Source organism: Parasteatoda tepidariorum, chromosome 7 (genome assembly GCF_982258835.1).
Source record: "Parasteatoda tepidariorum strain Cologne lab strain chromosome 7, Ptep-v5.0, whole genome shotgun sequence".
Classification (NCBI taxonomy): domain Eukaryota; kingdom Metazoa; phylum Arthropoda; class Arachnida; order Araneae; family Theridiidae; genus Parasteatoda; species Parasteatoda tepidariorum.
Genome location: NC_141761.1, coordinates 46478679 through 46504883, shown reverse-complemented (window position 1 = coordinate 46504883; position 26205 = coordinate 46478679). Strand labels below are relative to the sequence as shown.

At 28.5% G+C, this 26205-nt stretch overlaps 1 protein-coding gene across 1 annotated transcript in view; it reads right to left on the bottom strand.

Annotated features, from left to right (window-relative positions):
* Positions 1 to 25361, bottom strand: part of LOC107439813 (uncharacterized) — a 32544-nt gene extending 7183 nt beyond the window's left edge. The window contains exon 1 of the mRNA XM_016052525.5: positions 23161 to 25361. Within this exon, the coding sequence (XP_015908011.1) occupies positions 23161 to 23876 (716 nt within the window). The 5' untranslated portion in view covers positions 23877 to 25361. The remainder of the gene's footprint in view (positions 1 to 23160) is intronic.
* Between the last annotated feature and the right edge of the window lie 844 nt (positions 25362 to 26205).

The window sequence follows — 26205 nt, the reverse complement described above, 5'->3', positions numbered from 1 at the left end:
TTAAGCAAATATAAAACAAATAAATGTTTGATAGTTTTTATTTTATATCAAACAATTTTTTTCCTGTTCACATTTTGTTTTAACATCACATTTGTGTTCACATTTTGTTTTTGTAAAAAGGGCACAATTACGAAATTAATAATTCACCTGTATTTACTCCATTCTGCGAACAAGTAGAGTAGATAGATAGAGTAGATAGATAAATGTTTGATATTTTCTATTTAAATCGAATCATTTTATTCCACTTCTCTTTTTATAATAAATAAAAAAGAGTCTCAGTACAAAATTTTACTATAGGAAAATTATCAGTACAAACTGAACAATTCACTTGTATTTGCCCCATATGGAGAATGAATATTTAGCTAGCGTATAATGAAAAAATATTTGATATTTTTCATTTTGTATCAAATCATTTAATTCTAATTCGCTTTTTTTAATGCATGTGTGCCTTTTGTGTAAAAATTCACTTTTTATAATAATTAAAAAAAAATCAGATTACAAAAATTTTACAAGAAGAAAATTACAAATACAAAATTAACGATTCACGCGTATTTACCCTGTACGAAAAATAAGTACTGAGTTAGTTCATATATACAAATGCTTGATATTTTATATTTTGCATCAAACAATTATATTCCAATTAATAAATAAACAATTATATTTTTATAATAAATGTTTGCTTTTTGTATGAAAATTTACACATTATAATAAATAAAAAAGAAATTCAGTATGTAATTTCACAAAATTAAAAATTCACCTGTATTAACTGTGTACGAAGAATGAGTATTTAGCTAGTAAATAATGTATACATGTTTTATTTTTTCTTTGTATCAAACCATCTATATTATATAAAACGCTAATACGTATGTATCAATAAAACCGATGATATTTCTTTTCTCGCGTTGGCAACAGTTTTCATTTTTAATTGATAGGCTTCGGCGCGCAAGAGCACATAGTGAGCATAATATGTCTAATCGGGTGAATTCTCAAAAAAATTCTCACAAAATTATCTTCATCGAAGCCGATGCTTTACATCCGGTGTTCAGTACTATTTCATATTGTTTTACAACACATGGTTTTAGCCCTCTGGTGGGAAAGACTTTAAAACAAAACTTACAACAGTTACTTTTCTCAACAACTGAAATTTAGAATAGTGTGATTAAGAAAAATATGTGAACTGTTTGCGATTTCCGATTTCAAATTAATATTGAAATGCACAGGTTTAGAATTTTCTACAGTGAAAAGTTTTCGGAACTTCAGTGTTCAAAAAAGTATACAAAAGCTAGACGTTAAGAACGTATCCAATGAGCGAGCAAAGCGAGCATCGGATTGCGAAGCAATCCGAAATGAACTGCGAAAGCAGTTCTGGGGATTGGAGAGCGCCTGAGAACAGGGGGCGAAGTCTCCTAGTTTAATTTTAAATCGCTTTTTCTAACGGATTACATTTTATATAAAAATTAGAGTTTTATAATAAATAAAAAAGAAAATCAGTGCAAAATATTACAAGAAGAAAATATTACGAGGAAGGAGTATTTAGGTAATACATATGCATATGCATAAATGTTTGATATTTTCTCTTTTTGCGTCAAAATATTTTATTCCAATTTGTTTTTTATAATAAAATTTTGTCTTTTGTATGAAAATTCGCGTTTAAGAACAATGATAAATAAAAAAGAAAATTAGTAAAATATTTTTCAAGTTCAGTTATTAAGTCGATATTTTTATTTATTTACATCATAATAAAAAAAAGAGAAATCATAAAAGCATGTATTAAATCACGTCGTAGTAAAGTATGAATCAAGTCACAGTAAAATATTTGTTTCCTCTTCAGAAAGAAAGAAGATAAAAAATAAATTGAAATGCATCTTTTTATTTCAAAATTAATTTATCAACTTCTGCTACAGATAGCAAAAACCATCTACATTTTGAAGGTATCCGATTATATTGACAAAAGCTTTTTTGACCTACATAGGTATCAAAACATGAACGATGTATTGTATAGATGATGTTTGCTCTGAGATGGAGGACATCACCTGTATTTGGAAATAGAAAGGATGATTTTTTTTCGTCTTCTTTTAACGCGTATTATTTTATGATGATCTCCTTCCCTTTTGTTTTGTCAGGTGAGCAAAAATAACTGAACCACACCCATAAGGGAACGTCAAAAAAACATCCATCCAAGATGACGACGAAATATTAAAATTTATCTTATGTTAATAAACATAGTAAAATCCTAAAATTCAGGAGATATGTCTATGAGTTATTTAGTATTTATGCAAAAATATACTCTTAGTTCAGTGGTTTTTAAAATAGATTTCATCTGAATGGCTGATTCCCTTTGGTCTTTTTAGGACAACAAATTAGATAATAAGGATTCGTTTTTACTAAAATAAATTACAATATCAAAATGGTCAGATCGCATAGTAAAAAGATCTAATGTAATAAAATTTTATCTCACGTAATAAAATTTTAACTTCATCGCTCGAAGATAGTCAAAGAGATTCATTACAAATGTTTGCTATAAAACGAAATCGATGTAGTTGTTTAAAGTTGTTAATTATTTTTTATGTAAGCTAAAAGCTAACTTTTGATTTCTTTTAAAACTGTCAAGTTGCTATGGCAACGTTTTTATTCTTCTTTTTGTGGAACAAGAAATGATCGTCTGAAAATTATTATGTAAATAAAATGTTGTTCTTTTTTACTAAAAGTTGGAGTCAGATTTATTATTTAGAGAAGAAGTAGAGAACGACAAAATATTTTACTTTCTGATAGAGTCTCGTAACAGTAGTATCAAACTTCAGATATCAGCACCATTGTATCAAAATATTGAATCAGTTCGAAAAACCAACTGGATTGGTCGAGATTAATCCACAAATGAATCGATGGAGGAGTCCGGTTAATTGAACATACGTCTAAATAACTTCTCAAAATTTAGTGTATGCTCTTAGCTGATTCAGGTGGAGCTGTTATTGGGCTCATTTTGCAAATCGATTAATGATGTAAGCATAGCAAATATAAAGTGTTATATGCGGCAATCGTTTTAAGGTTTAATTTATTAGCAAATTTAGTCATCTAATTAAATCATCATAAAATCATAATATTTTCATCAAAATCAGACAAATTCGACTTCAAAAAAATATGAATAACTTTCTTAACAGATAGATTCCAGTCAAAGTTATTCGAATAAATTAATTCTAGTTCTCAAGATTGAATAAACTATGATTGAGCAACATATTTTGATTTTAACGTATTTAATAAAATTTGTGTTCGAATCTGATTATTGATAAGAATAAATTGACTACAAATTTTGTATTGATTTTATTTAATTAATAGATACGCACTTAATTATTATAAATATGTTGTTTATCAAAATCTGTTGATTCGAGTCCGTTAACTCCAAATGATTGTTTAAAATTTAATCAGTTAATCAGTCATCAAAACATTTTGAAAATGTTTTGAATTACAGATAAAGCCAAAATTTTAAAAACAAATAGAATTTATATAAGACATTGATAAAGAATTTATAGCATGATTATTTTTCTATCTAATCTTTAATATACTGATTAAAATATTTATAAATTGTGGTGGAGAAATTTTTTTTTCTTTTAAATTCTTATTTATTAAAATAACTGAGCGCACTATCTTTACCACTGGAAAAATATGTTCTGAAATTATATAAAATCCGTTGCAGCTTTTTAATCAAAACTTCACCAATTACATTAATACCAGTAATTCATATTACCAAAATTAATGAAGTGTCAGCTGCGTATAGCGATTTTTTATGGTTCCCCTAAACGAAAAAGCACATTTACTCAATAAATTTTGCTTTTTAGTACATTTCTTTTATTTCAATTCGCGATCGCAACGCTCGAGTACGCCGTCTAGCGGGAGCCTGTAAATATCGGACATTAATTTATCACGTTTTCATTTAGTTCCATCGAAATCATTGACTGAATCAGACGCCATTTTTTAGCAGCAAATAAGAAACAAAATTTCCCTAAGGAAAAGGCCGAAGAACTTGAAAAAAATCTCCAGAATATTAGTAAATCTTTCAGGAACAGAACACGCCAAACATTTGAAGAAAAATTCCGCAATAATTTTTTATTTCTATTATCAACAAACTTGCAACTGATGACTTCCGATTTCGGATACTGTTACAGATGTGTGTATTAAGGTAAAATGCATTTCTTCTGTCTTCAATTCATTACGAATTAAAGTGAAGTCAACATTGCTTTCGTCATTCCAGTGAATAAATATGAATTCAGAACATACAGAATTGTAATAGTTATAACATATTCTTCTTCGTTATAGAATAGTATATATTTCTGTATCCATATAATTCGGAAAACAACAATAAAAAATTATCCAAGTTACTTGAAATAGTGCCATTTGTGCTGATTCTTAATTAATTTTAATCGCTTTCTTGGTAAGTATTTTTAAGTGTTGAAAGAATAAGTTCAACTAGAATTCAGCTATTCTGTTTTTAGCTACATATTCAATTTCATATCTATTATAAAATTTTGCTGTATAGTATGTTATCTAAAAGTAATGAAGGGATAAACTATGCATCTATTATTTGAGAATAAAGTTTTCAAACAAGGAACTTATCATTTTGGAATTCTCCGGGAATTATAAATCAGGTAAGTGCAATGATTTTTACAATAAAAAATTTGACTGTAAATATTTTTTTTTCATTTGATGATGGTTCTCTACAGAATGGTTTCTTACGTCTGATTAAGAACTATAAGAATAATAAAAAAAGAAACAATATGAAAGTTTTTATTTCAATGTAAAGAATTCTTGAAATCGTTTTTTTATCCTAAGAATTCTTTATTTTCCGTTTTTTAGTTTATAATTTTTTGATAAAAATTGTTCTCAAAATACTTTTTTTGAAAAATTAAATGGTATAACATTATGTGTTTATGTATACTTCTTGTATATTCCAATGTTTGAAGTAATATGATTCAGAAAAGTATGGAATAAAAATTCGGTACTTACTTATTAACGCCACCGCCGCTACAGATTTGGCGGTTTTTAAGTGCCGCTAATGTACACTTAAAATTTTTGCGACAATTCATAAAATAAAACACTTTATTTAAAATCAAAATAGTCAATCGGATTTCGGTGGAAAATGAGCCGATATAGAGTTTAGCAAAGATTCAAAACAATCATATCGCCATATGAACTCTGATAAATAAGATTCCAAATGAAATAACATTTCCAAAACGAACGTTTACCAAGATAAAGTTTTATGTTGTGGGAATTGGTACATTTTCGTTTTTTCGGTAAAATATTTCCCTCCTAAAAAAATACAATTGCATCTTGTTTTGTTTTTGGCAAATCCCAAAGACGAATTTTCGCAGCACTAAAAATGGCGACAAAAAAGAATTGTTTTTTTGTTTTTTTTTTTCGTCAGCATTCTTTATTTTACGTTTCTTAGTTTCTAAATAATGATTTTTATTGAAACTTGAAATTTTTTGATAAAAATTGTTGTCAAAAAACTTTGTTTACAAAATTAAATTTCATAAAATTATGAGGCTTATGTATACTTTTTGTTCATTTTAATTTTTGAAGTAATATGATTCTTAAAACTATAGAATGTAAAGTTTAAATGGGCCTTTCATGTTATATCATTAAATTTAGTAAAACTATTTCTCGGGCATTAGATTTTAACTCTTATAAGAATATGCATATTTTTTTCTGTTAATGTACAAATATTTTTCCGATGTGTTTTGGATATTCCTTCTCTAATAAAAAGAGATACCATTTTGTTTTCGTTTGCATAAGAAAGAATATCAAGCATTTTTCTTTTTTAAATTTAATTAGTCACAATAAAGAAGGAACGTTGCAATGCTACATGCTACATTAACGACGTCTCTAGAGTAACTGAATGACGGTTCATGTAGAAATCGCAGGTAAGCGTCTCATACAACAACGCCCCCTATAGTTCGTTGCGATCGCGAATATGCATCTATTTCCTAAATTAAGTAAACATAAATTAAGTGAGATGAATTCATCTGACCTACGGAAAAAAAATTAATTAAATATTAACGTACGTATGATAAAATCTTTCATTGTTTGATCAAATAGAGCTCTAAGCCAGTAAATACCACTGATGTTATCGTTAAAATATTTGATGAAATAGAATCGCCAATTTTATTTAAAACAATGGTTAACGTTTTAGAAAATTCAGAAATGGTTAATCAGAAAATTCTAAGTCGTTTTTCGCTTTTCCTGCTCAAACGGTTCGTAGTAGAATGTTCTATTATTGATAGTGGCACTCCCGTGCTTTGAACTTAATTTCAAGCTCCCGTGCTTTGAACTTTAAGCTTAATTTCATTGCTTTTGGTTGGATGGTTTAAGAGTCAATAAAAGACGGATGTACGGATAGACAGACAGGTAGACATTTTTATATTAAATAAAATTAAACAATGTATATCACTTGATTGTATATTTCAAATTTTGCAGTTTTGTTTGAGAAATAAGCAAAATGAATACAACATTTTGAAAAAAAGCTAATTTCAATCAGCATCTTTGCGATCTGTTATTATTTATGCGGCTGCCAAGATTTGACCCGCGGGTAGCTTGTTTTTGTTTGACAATCCTGCACCATATTCTTCGATAATAATAAAATCTACAAAAAATAACTGTTGTTTAAATGGCCTTTATAGAATGAAAAGTTTATTTAACCACGATGTTATAAACACACATTTTAGTATGGTTTAATGATCCCTTGGCCTTGGTTATCACCTGGTGTAAAGTAAGCACGCCTTTTACTGAGAAGCATTCAGGTGGAGATAAAAATGTCACAATCTTATTTCAATAAAATGTAAGATGACTTATTTCGAAAATGTAATTTAAGCTCACTCAAGGAATACATTTTGTTAGTTTATTGCACGCAGAATTTTTTTTTTCATACCAGAAAGATCATCAAGTTTCATTTTAGATTCCAGTTTTTCCAGTTGTTGATGATTGTGTATTAAAATCACTCTACCTAAAGAATCTTTGTTAAAAATAAATATATTATCTTCTCATTTATGAATTTTTCATTAGAGTTAGATGTGCTTAGTTTCGGAACAATGAATTAATATCTATCATTAAATTTTGTCAAGATGCCAAAGAGTGAAAAAAATGTATAGGCACTTAGATTAAAGTGTGATGGCATAATAGGCACTACATATTTCCTAGCTTTTAAAATTTATTTATCTTTCTTAATCTAGTTTTAATTAAATTAAATCAATTATTTAATTTTTTATTACATTTTATAAAAAGAAAATATAAATATTTTATTCTCTTCTTAACAAACATTGTAACGGCTAGCTTTTTAATTCAATGCAAATGTAAAACCCTTTAATGCGATGTCGCGACTAAATCAAACATCAAAATCTGTTTATAATACATTATTCCTTAAGTTACTTTATTTCTCTTACCAAAAAAATGCTTCAGTTACAGTGCTATATTAATTCTCCATGTCTTTTTGGCGATTAATCTATAGCGATTTTTTTTTCAAATTTAATATCAATTAAGTGGAGTTGGCTTTGCTTTTGGTTACTATTTGGCTGTGTAAAAACATTCGAAGCAGACTGCCTTTTTGCTATCTTCATTTTTTTTTCGTTAAAAAAATTGAAAACATGCAAATATTTCATTATTTTTCAAAATTAAATCTATACACTCTTTGTGTGAGGACTTGAGAGGAAGCCATACCATGGGAGAAACTTTTCGTCTTACAAATTTTCTTTCACCTCTATTACTAATTTAAGATTTAAAAGGAAGAAAAAGTGAGTTCAGATAAACCTAGAGTAAATCTTAAAAAAAAAATTCAAAATATCAAAATGCAAACAAATTGTTGGAAGAGAACTTCTCCATTGCGTAATCCAATCCTAAGTTACCTTCTCATTATTTATCTCCATTTGGATACTTTAAAAATTTCTTTTCAGTATTTGAAATTTCATGGCTTACTCTGTGTTTGTCTGAAGTCACTTTTTCTATACTTTAAATAAGTTATAGAGGTGAAAGTGAATTTGCGACAAAAAGTTTCTCTCGTGGTATGACGTCCGATTAAGCAGGCTGTTTCTCTAAAATGTCTCTCATGTCTCTTCCTTAAGCCAGGGGTGATTGTGAGCCCAACTCAAAATTCCGGAAAATTTCTTGAGTTGAAAAAAAAATTTTTAAATTGAAAAATTAGAAAAAAATTTAAACAAGGTTTTTTTCCTTTTTCTTGATATTTCTTAGTTTACTTAAAATATTTTTAAAATTTTACACACACCTATACCATTTACACATATCGATGATGACCTGGAGAAGTAATTAAGATTTACAAATATGTCTTTCTTTCTTGAGTTTATGATTATAACAACTATTTACTGATAAAAAATGAATATTAATCATGAATATAAGCTTATAAAGTATATCTCTGGCTCTCCCTTACAAAGAAATAAAATAAACTGTGTTTTTAAGTTCAACCTTTGAAAATTTGATTTCTGGAAATTTCTGTGATCAATGATTTTTTGAAACGTCTGAACCTTCGATCTCCGGAAACTTCCGGATCACTGTTAGCGAAAAGTTCGGAAATCCGGATTTTTTTCGGAGCACAATCAGCCCTGAAGCACAGTATATATTAAAAAAAAAAAGAATAAGTTAAATATTTTAATTTCTTATCTTTTTAAAAAAATATTAATCGATATAATTAGATCGAGTGGAGTTATAGTCAATTGGTTTATGTTGTCTTTTTGCTATTAACATTATTTTAGCAGTTTTGCGAAGAATAGAAGCGTAGTATTTTTGATTTTTTCCCCCTATCAATTAATAAAATACTATTTAGTGGGGATAATTATGGAAGTAGTATGACTTTTTCAAGCACTAAAACTACTGTCTTTTATTTTCGCTAACTAATTAAAATTTATATTTAAAATTAATGAAGGAAAGATTTTGTAATTATGAACAAATTTTAATTGCCTTTTCTATAAATTATTTTGTCCTTTAGATTCTTCTTGCGCCCCCTTAACATTCCTTTGCTTCCGGGGACCTCAGACAATATTATAAAAATGTTCTATAACCTAAGTGAAATATCAAGTTGAACTAGAGATGCGAAAACTCAGGAATTTCGGGAAATAAAACCGGAATTTCGGGGAAAATTAGTAATTTTAAAGATAAACAGAACCAGCCAAGTTCCGATATGAATGAAGGGTTAATCTAGGAAATAAGTAGCATAAATAGAATATAATAAGTAGTATAAATAGTATTCAAAATAAGTAGCGTATAAACAAAAAACAGTCTAATATACTTTTTTTCCCGAAATTCTTCACTTTAAACAATGTTTTTTTAAAAGTCACTTTTAAGCTCAATGTTTTCTTTAACTTAAAATTTATTGCAACTGAATTTTCTGAGCGTTATTTCGTTGAGAATAAACATTTTTTCTAAAAAAATTTCAATTAAAAATGGATTTTCCTTTAATTGATATTAAAAAAAGTGAAGTATGAAATTCTTTAAAACTTCACATTTTCCTAAATTCTCATTGAAATATGTTAGAAAAAGATTTAAAAAAAAATACCCTGCATAAAGCATAATATCAAATTCTGCCACTATTTAATTTCATTTTAGTTTATAACCGGCAATAAGCAGATGTCCCATTTTTGGGTTTACAGCAATCAATGTTCAACTCCGTAGCTTTGTAAGTTTGAACCCAATATAGAAAACAAGGTAGCTTCTTGATCAAGCATTGGGACAATGTGGACTTTGTGGCTCTTGGTAGACGAAATTAATCCGCATTTGCGTTGCTTTGGAACTACGACAAATATATATAGCTTCCTAGTACCCCACTTTTTGACCCAATTATTTCGAAATATTGTCTAGTTTGAGGGCTAGGTATCGAACCATGTAAAAAAATCATATGTTTATTCAGAGAAAGTATGTTTTTGTGTCTGATTTATTAGCTTGATTAATAGCTTAAACTAAAAGTATGTTTGAAGTCACCCCTTGGAACCTATAAGGTTGACACTTAGTACGGGAAAATCCGATTATTAGAACGAAAGTTATTCAGGGTGATATCTTTTTTTTTTGCGCACTGTTCATACAAAACAATTTCATTTCGTGAGAAATGTGAAGTACTTTTATGTTTGCACGCACAAAGAAATTATTTCAAACTGGTTCACACAAAATAATTGCAAACTGCACTTAAAAATAAATGTTCTAATTTTGTTTGATTTTAGCCTGTTTCAGCTTTCATTTAATGATGTTTTAAATAGTTTTGATAGTTAAAGCTTTAAACATATGTTTACTGTATTTAATTTTAAAAGGATAACCTTAGTTTATGTATGAACTTCATCAATATGATACATCAATTATAATACGTGTCAGAATTAGCACAATTATTTATAGCATAAAAGTAAGCGTCATTTTAATGCTTATGAAAATCATCAAAGAAAACCTATTTCTTATACTAAAAAAAAAAAAAAACACTTGTAAATTTTTTTCTTTTCTGCCGCTTAAATTTTTTTTAAACAAACCTTGAACACTTTCGTATCGCTGATTTCAAATCTGTAACTGGTTTCTGTTCAATTTACAGTTTTACTTTAAAGGGCATTTTAAATCTATTTTTCGTCAAAATGTACCAGTTTAAAAACGCCAAATGTAACAGGGGATTACGTAAATATAGCGACACACTTATAAGAAGTGGAGGCATATCATCATAATAACTAAAATTGCATTGGAACCCATGTCCAGAAATATCAACACACGCTGCTAAGGGCGCTTCCCTATTATTAATTGCTTCCTTGTGTGCTCTGATCAGTTCATAATATGCAGGAGCTACTAGTCGCGTACGACGACATTTCCTGGAATGGGGCACTATGCTATTTCAGTCCTTAACTCCCTTAGAACTTTGCCACAACAATTACGTAACTCCTTGTTATATAAAACGTTTTTAACTTTAAACATTTCGACAAAAAATACTAAAGAGCCCATTTTAAGAAAAATCTGTAGCTGATTGTCTGTAACTAATTTCAGATTTGAAATATCCACACCCGAATCAGGCAATATCAAGTACTTGTATAAATGCAACAAAAAATTTATTCCCCAAAATAATTAAAAAAAATTTTTTTTCCAACTAATTTGAATATTAACATCGAATTTGTTTAAATAAGTTGTTTAATATTTATTTTCTCAGTTAATGATTGATAGGAGAGTTACTTGCTAAGTTCAGCATCTTATCTGATTTTTTCTGTTTTGTTTTATCGTCCTTATAGTAAAAAAAAGCATTCTCAAAACAATTTTCAAAGAAATCCAATTTGAACTTCCGCTCATAAAAAAGCTATTAAACCATATTTTTATCCCATCATCAATTCATGTTTGCGTATTAAAAAAGAAAGATGAAAGACATCATGATTAATTTAATAGGGGAAAGAACAAAAGAAAAAATTCCTTATAAGCAGATGAAATTTATTTTAGTAAACTGATCGTTTCATCACGGGTGTAGAATTTTTAAATTTGTCCCATTAATTAATATACCAGAAAATAAACGAGTTAATATTGAACCATAATTAATCAAATATTTTTTAAGAACAAGTTCTTAGATTAAAAAAAAAAAAAAAAACACACCAGAGGACGCTAAAATATTCTGTTGATCTTTGAGAATAATAATTGATATCATAAGGGTGTTAAAAATTATGTGCAATCAGGGAACATTTTAGGAGAAATTTGGGTCCTTTAATGGATCCTTCTGAACATATTTTTTGATGAAAACGGATTCTTCACAAACATTTGAAAAACAAAATCATCGACGTCATTAATTCGCGATTTTAAAATTTTAACTCCTTGAAAAATATGTTTGTGTTTTTTTTTATTATAAAAACATGACCTACTTTTTATTATGAGTAGATTTTTCACAAAATTGGATCTTTCACAAATAATTTGGAATAACCTTTGGAAACTGCTAATGCTTATCGTTAAAATGTATCCATAATGAAATGGTTAAAAAGGACTCTGCATAAAATATTTTATCGTAAAAACGGACTCTTCTGAAAATATTTTATTGTGAAAATGATCTTTCATAAATCTTTAAAAAACGAAGTCAACGACGTCTTTAATTCGTAATTTTAAAATTTGAACTCCTTGAAATATATGATTTTAGTGTTTTTTTAATCATAAAAACACGACATACTTTTTAAATATTCACGAAATTATGAGTAGATTTTTCAAATGCTAATATTATTTCCAGATCTTTAATCATAAAAACACGACATACTTTTTAAATATTCACGAAATTATGAGTAGATTTTTCAAATGCTAATATTATTTCCAGATCTTTAATCATAAAAACACCACATACTTTTTAAATATTCACGAAATTATGAGTAGATTTTTCAAATGCTAATATTATTTCCAGATCTTTAATCATAAAAACACGACATACTTTTTAAATATTCACGAAATTATGAGTAGATTTTTCAAATGCTAATATTATTTCCAGATCTTTAATCATAAAAACACGACATACTTTTTTAAATATTCACGAAATTATGAGTAGATTTTTCAAATGCTAATATTATTTCCAGATCTTTAATCATAAAAACACCACATACTTTTTAAATATTCACGAAATTATGAGTAGATTTTTCACATGCTAATATCATTTCCAGATCTTTTAAAAATCAAAAAGAAAAGAAATAAAATAATTTTTTTGTATAAATTTTGCGTGGTAAAAGAAAAAAGTTTCTTTTATGCGAGCAATGATTGCTCATTGTATGCATTAGCTTAAAACTTACATTAACTTTTACAGAAATATCTTTGTTCTCGATGTCTTTTATACATCGCGATAACGATATTTTAAAGAAATTTATCACGATACATCATGAATACAACGTTTCACGATACGTCTGGAATGTACAATTAATATTAATTACGATAACGTTGCATGCTAATATCATCAATAATGATAATTATCCAACGCAGCAGTAGTGTGATCATTATCGGCAATGATAAATATCGAATACAATAATATTACTAGCATTACGAACAAAGATAATTAAGCTATTATCTTGAATGTCGATAAATTTCCTTCGAGTAGCAAAACTATTAATAAATGTAAGAACTATATTAATTTGAATAAAAAAAATATCGTGATGCATCGTGAAATATCAGTATTCACTGACGATATATTGTGATATTAAAATTTTTTTGATATTGTTTTGTATTAGGAATTGTATATTCGGTGTTTTGAATCAAAAATTGTACGCACTTTTGGAAAAATTAGTAACAGTTTAGTTAGAGAAATTTTATACTACAGAGAGTTCTTTTAAAAATTAAGTGAAATTGCAATGCAACAAAATATTATTTATCAATGATATAAACTTAGCTAAATATACCCATTCCTTTACTATTTTAATAAAAATAAACTTTTTTGAGCAAGTACTCGTTCAGTTTCGCTAATCAAAAAATAAATAAATAAATAAATGGATAAATAAATGAATAAAATAAAAAAATCAACGATGCGTAAGTTAGGAATAGATTTGGCGAAACATTATCAGCAACGAGTAGTTAGGAGTTGATTTAGCAGAAAATTAACAACTATTTATATCTGGTCAAACATTTTCAATTACTTACATTTTAGAGCATACTTAGGATAAATTTGTACGATTTTAAGGAACTGTCTGATTTAAAGCAAGTTACAATAACTAAGATATATTTAGAGTGTTTTTAGCCATCAAAGCAGCAATAACATCATATAATGAAAAGAAAAAATTTAAGGTTTAAAAACTAAAAAGAAGAATTAGATAACTTATGCGTCGAAGTATTACTTAACCTTGATCATTGGAAGCTTTATTTAAAATTCACTGCGTCTAAAAAAATTCACTAAACTAACATACAAAATATTTATGTAAAAAAAATTACTATATTCGGTGTAAAACTGATTAGATTTGGTTTTTCTACCTATATATGCGTTTATATTAAAAAAAAAAAACAATTTAAAAATCAATTTTATATCATTTCTGAGGGAGAACATGAATGAAAAATCTTCATGAACTCAAACCTTACATTGAGAATAAAAAGCATGGTCAAAACTATGAGAATATGGTAAAATTTAACGTGTTTCTGGCTCTTATGGAAACAGAAAAAAGCTCGGAAATATTTATTGAAAGGCTTTGGTAAAATTAACTACAAAATGTAGTTAAATTTGATAAAATTTGGTAATTTTATTATGATATTTTAGAGCATGGCATGAAAGCCATTTATTCGGTTTAATTTACTTTTCTGTTTTGTATTTTTACTAAACGCGTGATAATAAGAACTACAATTTTAAAAACCAGAATTTCTGGTAAACAGTTGCTATACGAACGGGAAAATTACCAAATGAAAGATTTAAATACCATACATGTTGATTCTATTAACCATAATTGGCTTTCTTATTTTACCAGAATATTTTTTTCTCTGTGTAGATGGTTTAATCTTTAATTTATATTTTATCTGATAAATTTACAAATGATTTCAATATAAAAGATTAAGACATGACTATAATTATTCATTTCAGTTGACTGACAGCTTGCGAAACAATTCCATAGAACTGAATAGTTACAATGTATCAACAAACGAGTTCTTTTCTTTCTTGTTTTTACTTAATTTACATAGCCATTCTTTAGATCAGAAGTATGCCTTGTTGCGTTTGAATGATTATTTTAAAACTGTTCCTAATCTATTAAAAATAAATTATGAAACGATTAAAATAAAATATTCTTCAGTAAGTTAAGGAATTTGGCCTCGCGCATAGAAAATTTATGTATATCTGACAAAATTTATAATATATATTCACTTAATCGTGAACTATTGGCTCATTGAAATGAAGTAAACTTAATTATGAGATTACTGGAAAAATATATTTATGGAAATATGATATGTTAAAAAAAGCTTCTTACTAATTTGAAGTGAAAAAAAATTTTTTTTTTACATATTTTAATAAATGAAAAATCTTATTTAAAAATATTTTTTTGTTAAATGCTATTCGTAATTATAAATATGGTCAAAACATGGTTTAGCTTGAAGAGTTTAGACAAAAAGAATTCTGCAAATAAAAAAATAAAAAAAATTGTTGGAAAAACTTTGATTTTTCGGAATATTATCTTATTTTATTTTTATTCACCTTCAAACCATTGATTTATTTTGCAAAATCATTAAATTCCGGAGATCGTAGTAGAAGAAGATACAAAAGTGTTAAAACTAAGATGTCAACAGTTTAAATGAGCGATAAAGATTTCCCTGATTGGAAATTTGAGGACACGAAACAAAGGTAAGGTACTAGCTTTATTTCCTATTGTTTACATACAAAATATGTATTCATATAAATATAAAATATCTATTCATACACACCGAAGAGTCATTACATTATGACCACCCTGCTAATAACATGTAGGACCACTTTTAGCCCTCAAAACTGCTAGCACTCGCCGTGGCATTGATTCCACAAGGTGCTGATAGATAGTCTGAGGTATCTGGTACCAAGCGCTCACCAACTGGTCCTGTACTTTCCTCACATTGCGAGGGGGTAGCGTGGCAGCACGAATTTGGTTTTCCAAGTAGGACCACAAATGCTCTTGGATTAAGGTCAGGTGAATTTGGGGGCATGACTTGAAAGTCACTGAAATGTTCCTCGAACCAATCCATGACGATTCGACCCTTATGACATGGTGCATTATCCTGTTAGTAAACACCATCCCCCGCAGGATAAACTGTTGCCATGAATGGGTGAACTGTGTTCAAGTAGCTTACAGACGTCAGGGATTGTTCTATGAGGATTATGGGTCCTAATGTGCCCCATGAAAACATTGTTCCTGGTCGAGAAGCCATGAAAAAATGGGCGAGCACATTGTTATAGATGGAGGGTGGTCATAATGTAATGGCTCTTCAATGTAAAATATCTATTCATATATCTGATCCGGAATTCTATACAGTGTACTTTATTCATGAAAACATTCGATTACTTTTTTGATTATGAAACGATTCATTTTAGGAAACTTATTACATTGCTTACTAGGAAAACAAAACAACCATTTAAAATAAATACGAATAATAAATGGGAATGAGTTGTTTTATACAAAAATCACCTGTTCTAACATCGTTTAATTTCATGAAAGATTTGAAGCGGATGTTAAGTTAGAACTAATAAAATGATATAACTCTTGCTTTCACGTTTAAATTTTTTATTATTTTTTAAGGACAGTGATTGGGGTAAACATTTTTTTAAAATAAAAGTAAGAATAACTGTAGAAATAAAGAGCAAAAATTCTTTCCTTTATTTATTCTGATTTGCAATCGAAATTTTAGGAGATTGATTTGGTATTTCAGGGTATTTCTGATTAAATGCCCGGCCAGGCGCATAAGGGTAAAAAATGCATAAATAATCGAAATTTTTACATGACTCGGAAATGTCGGGCAATGTAATTTTCGAGTCCAGATTATAACACAATTTATAAAAATATTAAGTTGAATTAAGTTAGTCAAATTAAATTATATGAGATAATTTGCTTTCAAAACCAACTGAATTCATTTCAGAAACTTTACAATGAGGAAAATTACATCATACAGGCATTTCTACTTGAATTAATCACATTTTATTTATTTATTTTTATAAAGAATTTATCCTTGCTTACCTTAAATTTAGAGAATTTTCTTTAATCAGAAAAGAATTGTTTGAGCTTTAATGAAAAATGAAAAGGTATTTCTATTGAAGTCAGTTTTGATACGAAAATATTAATTTTGTTTATTCGTTGATTTACTTCAGTAAAAGTTTAATGAGATAGTTAATCATGAAAAAAACTACAATACTTATCTTATTTTACCCTTGATTCTTATTTTGTTCTTCAAAATATAGCAAGCATTAATATACTCTTATATTTATTTTTTTAATATTTTTTTAAAAAAGAATAAAAATAACAAATTTTTATCAAAAGTAAAAGTAATCAGATTTTTTTTTTAATTATACTGATTTATTTTATGCACGAGAACTGTTTATGAATGTTCAAAGGCCTTTTCTTTCGCCATCTTGAGTTTCAATTAACTTTATGATTTTCGTTTTCCTGATTTTCTTTTGTACTTAACAGATTTATGATAATAGAGCATCATTAGAAGAATGGGAGAAATACCTTTTGATTGTATTTAGAAATTCGTGGATTTTTCTCAAGAATGTAAAACAATCATAAATAAAAAGTACTACCATACGGAAAGCATTGAAACATAACATAATCCTGGACAAATAAATAGGTGAATCCTGCTTAATTTTAAAAGAGATTTTTAAAACACTTGATGGGATTTAAAATTGGAGCGGAAAGCATTGAAAGATAAAATGTACATTTACAAATAAATAGTTGAATCATGTTTAATTTTAAAAGAGATTTATATAAAACTTGATGTAACTTAAAATCGAACCGGAAAGCATTGAAAGATAACACGTACATTTAAAAATAAATAGTTGAATCATGTTTAATTTTAAAAAGGACTTATATGTAACTTGATGTGACTTAAAATTGGAGCGGAAAGTATTGAAAGATAACATGCACCTACAGAAAGAAAAAAAAATTTAAATTACATGTTAAATGTTTTGAGCTTTGAGTAGAAAACATCTAAAAATAACGCATATCTGGGATAAAGATAAATCGTTAAATCATGTTTTATATGAGATTTATCATTGTTTCGCGAGACATTTTTTTCTATAATATTTTGTTGCATCAGAGATATGCGCATGACATATTTTGTTTCAATAGGTGGCATTTAGATATCTCAAAAAATTCTCTTTTGAAATTAAGAATTCTAGAGCACTATGACATGAAGGTAATTGGATCTCAAATTAGAAACATGATGAATGATACGCAACATTCCATTTTTCTCGAGATAAGAAAAAAAACTATGCAGTTTTTTTTTTTCATTCAAAAATAAGACACACCCTCGCGGTAAAAATAAATGTTGAAAAGTATCAAATAATGCACTGAAATATAAAAAGCGGACTTCTTTTAAAAAAATGTTACTTTAAAAATCCATTATCCAGTGTTATAAGATTAGAACAGTCTTATAAACTTACAATTTTGAATTGTGAAAAATAAAATTCTTTGAAATATTAGGTTAGGTTTTAACTTGTGTGTACAATTAGACTGAAAAGGGTGAAAAATAATTTTTTTTCATTGTCAGATCGAAACCAAAATCAGTAACGTGTGTCATTTTCGAAATCAACCTCTATTCTGACCGGAAATTCCCCTTACGTCTTTCGAAAGTGATGTGCCTAACATTTTTCGTTTAGGCTTGGAATTTTTTTGCCTTTTTAATCCACTTGAAAAGCGCAGTTTTTAATCCTATTATTTCATTTTATATAAGAACTTTTGGATTTTTATGGTTACACAATAAACAAATAATAATGTTTGCAGCTTAAGAAAAAATACGAATGAATTATAAAGAAAAACGATATTGCTTATTTCATGCTGAAATTAAAGAGTGTCTCCTCAAATGTTACCACCTTACGTTGAGTCATTTATAAGAAAGCTGCTTTTGTTGGTTTAGTTATTAAAGAGATTACAAAAGAAAGTTTTTTTATATTGTCGAATCATATTTAAAGCAACGCCCTTAAGAAGAGGAATGAAATACTGAATAAGTTCTTTTAGAAACAAGCTTTACTTATCATTTCCTTCTTTGTTCCTTTTTAATTTTTAGTTTCGCTTTTGTTGATGGCCTGCGGAAAAAGGAACCAATTTCTTCAAATGACACAATAGTAAAAATGTTATTCTGTTTTGAGCCATTTTGATGTGACTCAGTATCTGCTTTGTTATTATTAAGATTTTTAAAAAAAATGTGTTTCATATCTATGGTCTTTGACCTGTAAAATCACGCCAAAAAATAGTTTTTACATTTTTAAATTAAATTAATATAAAATAACGTAATTTAATAGAATTTAATGAGATTTAGATTGAATTTAAAAAATGTTTCCGGAAAGTCAGAAAAGTTTTAATTGAGTCCATTTTAATGCGAAAAATTAAGTGGTCAATAGTTATTTTACACACAGTGTCAATTTTGCGCCACAAAAAAATAAATAAAAAAAATTCATAAATCATTATTTTTTACTATTTAGAATGAAAGACAATCATATTCTTAAACAAAACTCAGTTGAAAATCAATTTGAAGATGTATGCATTAAAAAATAGTATAACAAAATCAAAGCACAAGCATAACAAAGCAGCACAAGCCCAAAAATTTGTCTTGTCTTCAAATCGAATTTTAAAAAAGTCATTTTTAAAATTCGATTTCTCAGGAACTATTCGACCGATTTTGATCAAATTTCGTATTTTGCCATGAAAAGTTACATTCTTCAAAATAATGTAAAAAATTGGGTACAATTAAAATTTTTTTCAACAATTATTAAATAAAATCATAAATATTTACTTAAAGTTATTTTTTTTAATGGAATTATCCTTTGCTTAAATAAATTTTATAATTTTGGCAAATTTTTTTCAATTCGCTTAAAAAGTTTTCAAGCTATAAAGAAATAGGCAAAACGTAAAATTAAACCTAAAAGCACAGATAATTTTTATGCTTAATTATTCTTTTAACAGTAAATTAATTTATCTTAAAAAGGGCTTATGAATAAAAAGGCAGTGATTTTAAAGAATGGCAGCTTATTTTTACAAAAAGGGCAAAGAGGGCGCATTAATAGGGATCAAAGGGCAGGCAGGGCGGGTCGCTTTTCTAAAAAAAACTCAGGAAGAACGCTGCGTCATCAAGCACATCCCTCTCATTGATTTATGTAAAAATTGATTTTGTCAAAACATAATATATTACTTAAAAAAATATATCTTTCTTTTTTATCATTTTTCATAGAGGGAGTCGATGATCAAAACAGTTTAACTGCCACTATTCTAAAAGCATATAGAATATAAAACTCAAAATTTTAAATCTTTAAACTTAATCACAGATGGCGAATGGAAATGTCGTGCTCTGCATATTAATAAAAATGAACATTACAATAATTATGTTTTATCTTAAATTTAAAAATTACTGCTTTTTGTAACTTAGTAAAGGAGATATAACATTGTTTCTGAACCAATAAGGTCATCAAGACAAAACTAAATGGGATACCGTGTTTGAAGATGACGGTAACACACGTAATTTTCTCTCAAGAGAAAGTTAATAAGGTGGATCGACCTTGGCACCGTTTCTAGGTCAGCCGGACACGAGGTTAATACTAATAAACTAAAAACGCAGTTCACGAGTTTACAAATGATAAATATTGTTCATTCACTAACAAAGAATTTTTTTTCAGAAGGAAAGCGATATGTTTAAGAAATTAGAAAAAACTGACGGATAAAAGATAATTCCGTTTAAGTAGTTTCAAAATTTATGTTAAAAATATGTCTACATTTTACTAGTTAAAGCCGTAAACATTCCACGCGGTTTTATCAGAATACAGTTTTTTTTTCGAATTTTTTGAGAAACAAAATTTATCACCAAATTAATAAAAAAAAATATTTAGAAGAATCAGTAGCACTGATTTGTAAGTGCATAGGCTGCCAACCTTTTTTTTAAATTACCGTACACTTTGCAATTGAAAAAATTAGCAACTTCCCTAAAAAATAAATAAATACACAAAAAAAATGAAATAAATCAAAATGAAATTAAATAAATAAACTAAAATAACAATAGTAATTATAATAAATTAATAAAAAAAAAATTTCTTCCCATTTCAAGTATTTAAACATTTTTGTCAGTGTACAATTCTATGATCATGTCTTTAACCCTTTGGCTACTAACGGGACTCATTTGTCCCAACAAATGTTTAAAAATTACTTATGGACATATGTATCCCACCATTAATTACGGCCGGGACATATATGTCCCAGCGTCTAAATTGATAACCGCTTGTCAGAAAAATCCCAAATACTAAATTTTCCTTATTTGTGACCTATTTTGTCCTTTTGAATAATAAAAGGGACAAAAAAAAATCATTTTTTAAAATTCGTAGTCAAAGGGTTAAGGTATTGAAAATATACCCGATGACCAATATATTTGAATAGAAAACATTTTATAAACTAATTTTGATGAGAATAACTAAGACATAAAATTAATTGCATAAAAGTAAATTTAACATATCAGTTTCACAGGCTTAAATCAAATATTTAATTAATTATTTTTTTAACGTATTATTAAAAATAATGAAGTAAGCGATGACGATTCTGAATACCGTCAGTTTGACGCTGCAATCCAACCCTTATGTTTTTTAGTACAGCTAATACTGAGTGAAACATATTTAAAAATTAAATAAAAAATTAAATCAAATTTAATTAAAGTTAAATTAAATCGAAACAAATACAAAAATAATTATATTTTGATTATCCCCCCCTTCGAATTATTAAACAAGGAAGAAAACACGTATATTTTGCAAATAAATTAACTTAAAAAATGTATACAAAACTTCAACTTTAAAGTGAGAGAAAACTTAAATACTTTACAGTTGTTACAAATTAAATTTCAGACACTTTTTTTAAATAAAAAAACATGCCTGCTTTATTAAGTTGAAAAATATGTCAGCATGTTAGGGGTAGTTTAAAGAAGCTACAGGGGCACATATATTTCCAATTCACACAAAGATCATGGTGCCGACCATTGATAAAATCGCGTAAAATTGGATTTTCGATATTTTATCGTTAAAAAGCATTTTTATAACATTAATAACAACTACTTAAACTGCTTTAATAACAAATACTATATGCTGAGTTAGAAATGAAAATATTTCTTTGATATCAAACCAAATAATTTATGAATTTTAATCTGTATTTAATACTAATTTCATTTACAGTCTATTAACAATTTTATAGAGATCCATAACCCTCCTCAAAACTCATAATCTTGCTAGTGCCAATCGAAAATTCTTAGGGGCGATAGCTCTCTCATTGGGAAACCATTTACAGATAATAAAGAGCTATAAGCTTAGCTTACCTTAAACTTAGTGATTTAAGAGAATGGGTGACACGTTTGAGTTGTGAGTTTATAGATAAGCGTACTTTTTATTCGCCTCTACGAATAATTTCTCTGAGACAGGCGACCTTGGTTCGAATCTTGACATTTTCTTCGGTAACACAAATTATACGTCTACGGCAAGAAGCACTTTCTTTAAAACAGTTCAGTTTTGAACTCTAAAGATAACTGATTATTTTGTCGCTAGGCGTTCATAGATAGATTCGAATAATAGTACGCGATGGTTTGTCCATCGCTTCCTGCTTGCATCGGCTACAGAGCTAGCACAAATATCCCTAGTGATATTATCCGGCTATCGCGAGAACTCCTCCAGACACCAGACTGGATTGCTGGCGATTACTATGGTAACGAAAAAAAAATTGATTAGGGCAATGGGGTTAATCATTTCGCATTTCTTTATGTTTGGAACTTCATTAGAAATGGTTTTATTCTTGTTTCAATAACTAAAGACTACCTCAGACTTTCAGTTAGGTGAAGGTCTCATGACAGCTGTACTGATGATAAGTCACGACTTACCATTTCTTTATCGCTGAGTCAACCGTTTAGTTTAAATAAAAAACATTTCCACGAAGGTAAGTTAGCCAAATGCTTGATTAATGAGTTCCATAGTGTTCCAGGTTGGGTACGAAATTTCAAAAGGTCACGAAGTAGAACATTGAGATCCGTATCCCGCTGTATGTATCGGGTGTTAAACTGTAATAAAAATTACACCATATTCGTAGAGAATCATCGGATTTTTGTGATTTTTTTTATATGATGCAATACAAAATTGTTTATTTACATGTCGTTTTTGGTCACTGCAGTTCGAAAATTGCTTTTAATTGCTGATGAGATGGAAATGCTAAGACGTGTTTTATTGAGTTTTAACTAAAAAAAATTATAGTAGTCGAAAATCAAAAAGTATTATTATCCTACAAGTTGTCTTTCAAAAAAAAACTTACGTAGAATGTTTTTAAACTTGGAAATTCAACCTTTTTTTAGATGAAAAATGAATATTATTCAACATATGAAGAACACTGAATGTAAATTATAAATGTTACTTAATATATTTAGCCGAACAGCTTTTTAATTAAAAACATTTAGCCATTAGTGTATCAATTTGAAATAATACGATTTGCCAAATTAACGATTAATCACAGAAACAAACATAACTATATTTACCTTTCATCCCCTTGAGGTGCCTTTAAGAGCTTTATAGCAAAAAGAAACTGTATGCAGCAGACGAACAAGCAACACAAATCTAGAGATATCGTTAAGGTACTCAGCGCCACAGATACTTGGTAAACTGTCATATACTCTTCAGAAGTGACTATTATTTTTCTGGGAGGTACCTTAGTTACTGCCGCCGATTTCAGAGACGGTCTCTCAGTTGGCGGCTCAATCGTTTGAACAGCACTCATCATGGGTCCAAGTTTTTGAAGAAAAAACAATGCCAAAAAAGACATAAGAAGGCTCAAGATGCACAGAAGAGCTAAAGAGGCTAGCATTTGGTAAATAGCTCTCCTCTCATGCTCTTCATTAGTTGAGACATCATCTTTAAGAGTGATGTTAGGAGTCCTTCTCGAAGTATCAAGTACCGAACCAGGATGGATACTAGTTCTGGATATATCTAACAAAGGCTTGGCAGTGGCGTTGCTGTTGAGAGTGATATTTGCGATAGAGGATGGGCCCATGGTACTGGTGCTCTGAGCAGTAGCATGCACAGGCGTCGAGCTATGTCCTATCATAGCAACTGGTGTTGGTGTGATAACTGTGTGGTGATGTTTAGAAATGGATGAGCTAAGAGTGCTGATGTTGAGTCTTTGGTTAATACCGCCATTCACTTTGTGAGTGGAGGGCGTTGGTGAGGTTGATGGTTCGGCACTTATAGTTGACATGATGATGGGCTTACATGATCATAATTAAAATTAAAATAAATCATATCCGCACAATAAATGTTATTCATTTTCTACTTATTATCTCCCTTATAAAATAATTTGTACCTTCTGTCGAAATTCTCAATACTTTTGTTACAGCTGTAATATCCTGAAGGTATGTTTTATTACATCATTGACACTTCATGTCAAACAAAGGAATAAGCACCAGCTAGGCTGGAATATTAGTCATATTTTCACACTCTGTCGCCAATTGATATTTATTCAGTCAAGTAATAAAGAAAATATGAATGTTTTTTGTTCCAATTGAATTTCAAATTTTATTTTATTTGGCGGGAGAAAACGATATCAGAAACCCAGAAGTAAAAGCACGATGGAATAGTTTGACGAACTCTAAAGGAAGATAGGATCACGATCAGTTTGTCACGACCGTGGCAAAAGCTAAGTGAATCGTATCCAGCACGTTTCGTCAGTCGCCTTTTTATGTGTTTAAGAAGGCAAAGCGCCGGCGCACGCCTTTTGGAAGAAAAATGTACGGCTTCTATTATAAATCTCCTCTGAAGCTTTACTAAGTTCGAACACTTCACTTGTCGATCTAGGGCTTCGTTCGCCGACACAAAATCTGCTCTCACTCCTAGATTAGATCTCAATCCTAGAACTTGAGCGTGAAATCGGACAGTCACCAAGATAGAGTGTTAGAGCACACTGGCACTTACATGTTTATTCTCCTTGTGCTGACGCTATCAAATTTTTAAGTTTAATAAGAATTAAGCTTGTTCGCAAAGTATTATCTTTGCTGCAAGCTAAGTATGGAGGTTGTCGTACAGCTTTGAGATGGAATTACAGAAAAAAAATGAGTTCCGATAATTCTTGACGAATGCACATAAAATAGTATCACCGAATATTAAATAAATTAACAGCATTTCAACTATTGTTATCTAATGTGATTAATCCAGATATTTTTGTAAGCCAAATGTATCATAAATACCTTAACTAAAAAGTTTGCCATAAAATATATGATTAATATGCATTAATTATTTAAAAAAGCTGAATAATATTATTGTGTAACAATCTGTGCTTTAAATGTTCTACACAACAGTGAAATAATTCGTATTGATTTCAATACACAAAATATTTAGTTTTATTTCTTTACTTAGGAGCTTGATATTTCCTTCTTCTAAATCAGCATTAAAAAATGTATCAGTAGAAATGCTTGTAGTTACTCTCTATATTTAGCTCTTTTATAGCATAACATGCACTATTTATCACCACGTTATGTTCTCTATTTCTTTATAAAAGTGAGAACTGTATACATGCTAACTCAACAGCTCTTCATCTCCATTTTTTTTTACGTTTCTTTTTATGTTCCATAGTCCAAAAACTAAAAATCTTTTCATGTGCATCGAATATGTAAATCCATTCACTTCAGAGACGAAAATAAATGTTTACAATAATAGGAAAAGTTAATAATGCTATTCTAAAAAAAAAGGGGGTGGGCGTTACAGCTCGTTGAGATGCTTCCGTTTCGGAATTTATTGTCGACCCTTAAAACTAGCTGTGGATAATGTTCTGCTTTTTCCACCTCTTCATACTATTACCTCTCAACTTCGAACATTTTTTTTTTTACTGAAAGTGAGGGCGGAAGAAAGGTTATAGAAGTAACTATACGTGGAATAAATAGCACACTCTTGTTAATAGAGCTGAACTGTGTTATCAGATACTTTTATTTTATGGCAACAGCTCTACTTCAAACGATAAAAGATACAAAAATAAACCAAGTTCCTTACAGGAAAGAATTCCTCTACGCCCTTTCTTTTTACGAACCTTTAAATTTTTTTGGTATACCTCTTATTTTTTTTCTTGATTTGCATGATAAGTAGACTATATAACTTTTTGAATGAGCTTAAAAAAATAAATTTTTAAAAAGAATGTATGAGATTTAGACAATCTTTAGATCGCCGATATCTATCAGTATTTATCTTTCGTGCTTTTTTTAACATCAACTATTAAATTCTTCCATAAGAAACCCAGAAAAATATCTTATAGATCAATATAAAATGAACACAATTAAAATATACTCCAGAAACGAATATAGAATGCTTCTAAAACTTATTATAAAATAAGATAACATACATAGTTATTAAACATTATTTGCAATTATGAAATTAGTGATGATAATTTTTTTAGTTTAAATTTGTACTCCACTAAACCATGCATGTGTGGAGGACTCTGCTTAAACACTTTCGTACCAATCGTAATCGTTCTCAATCATTCGCCTAATTTACACAATTTTTCATATATTTATTTTTGTCATTCCAACAGCATAATTTTC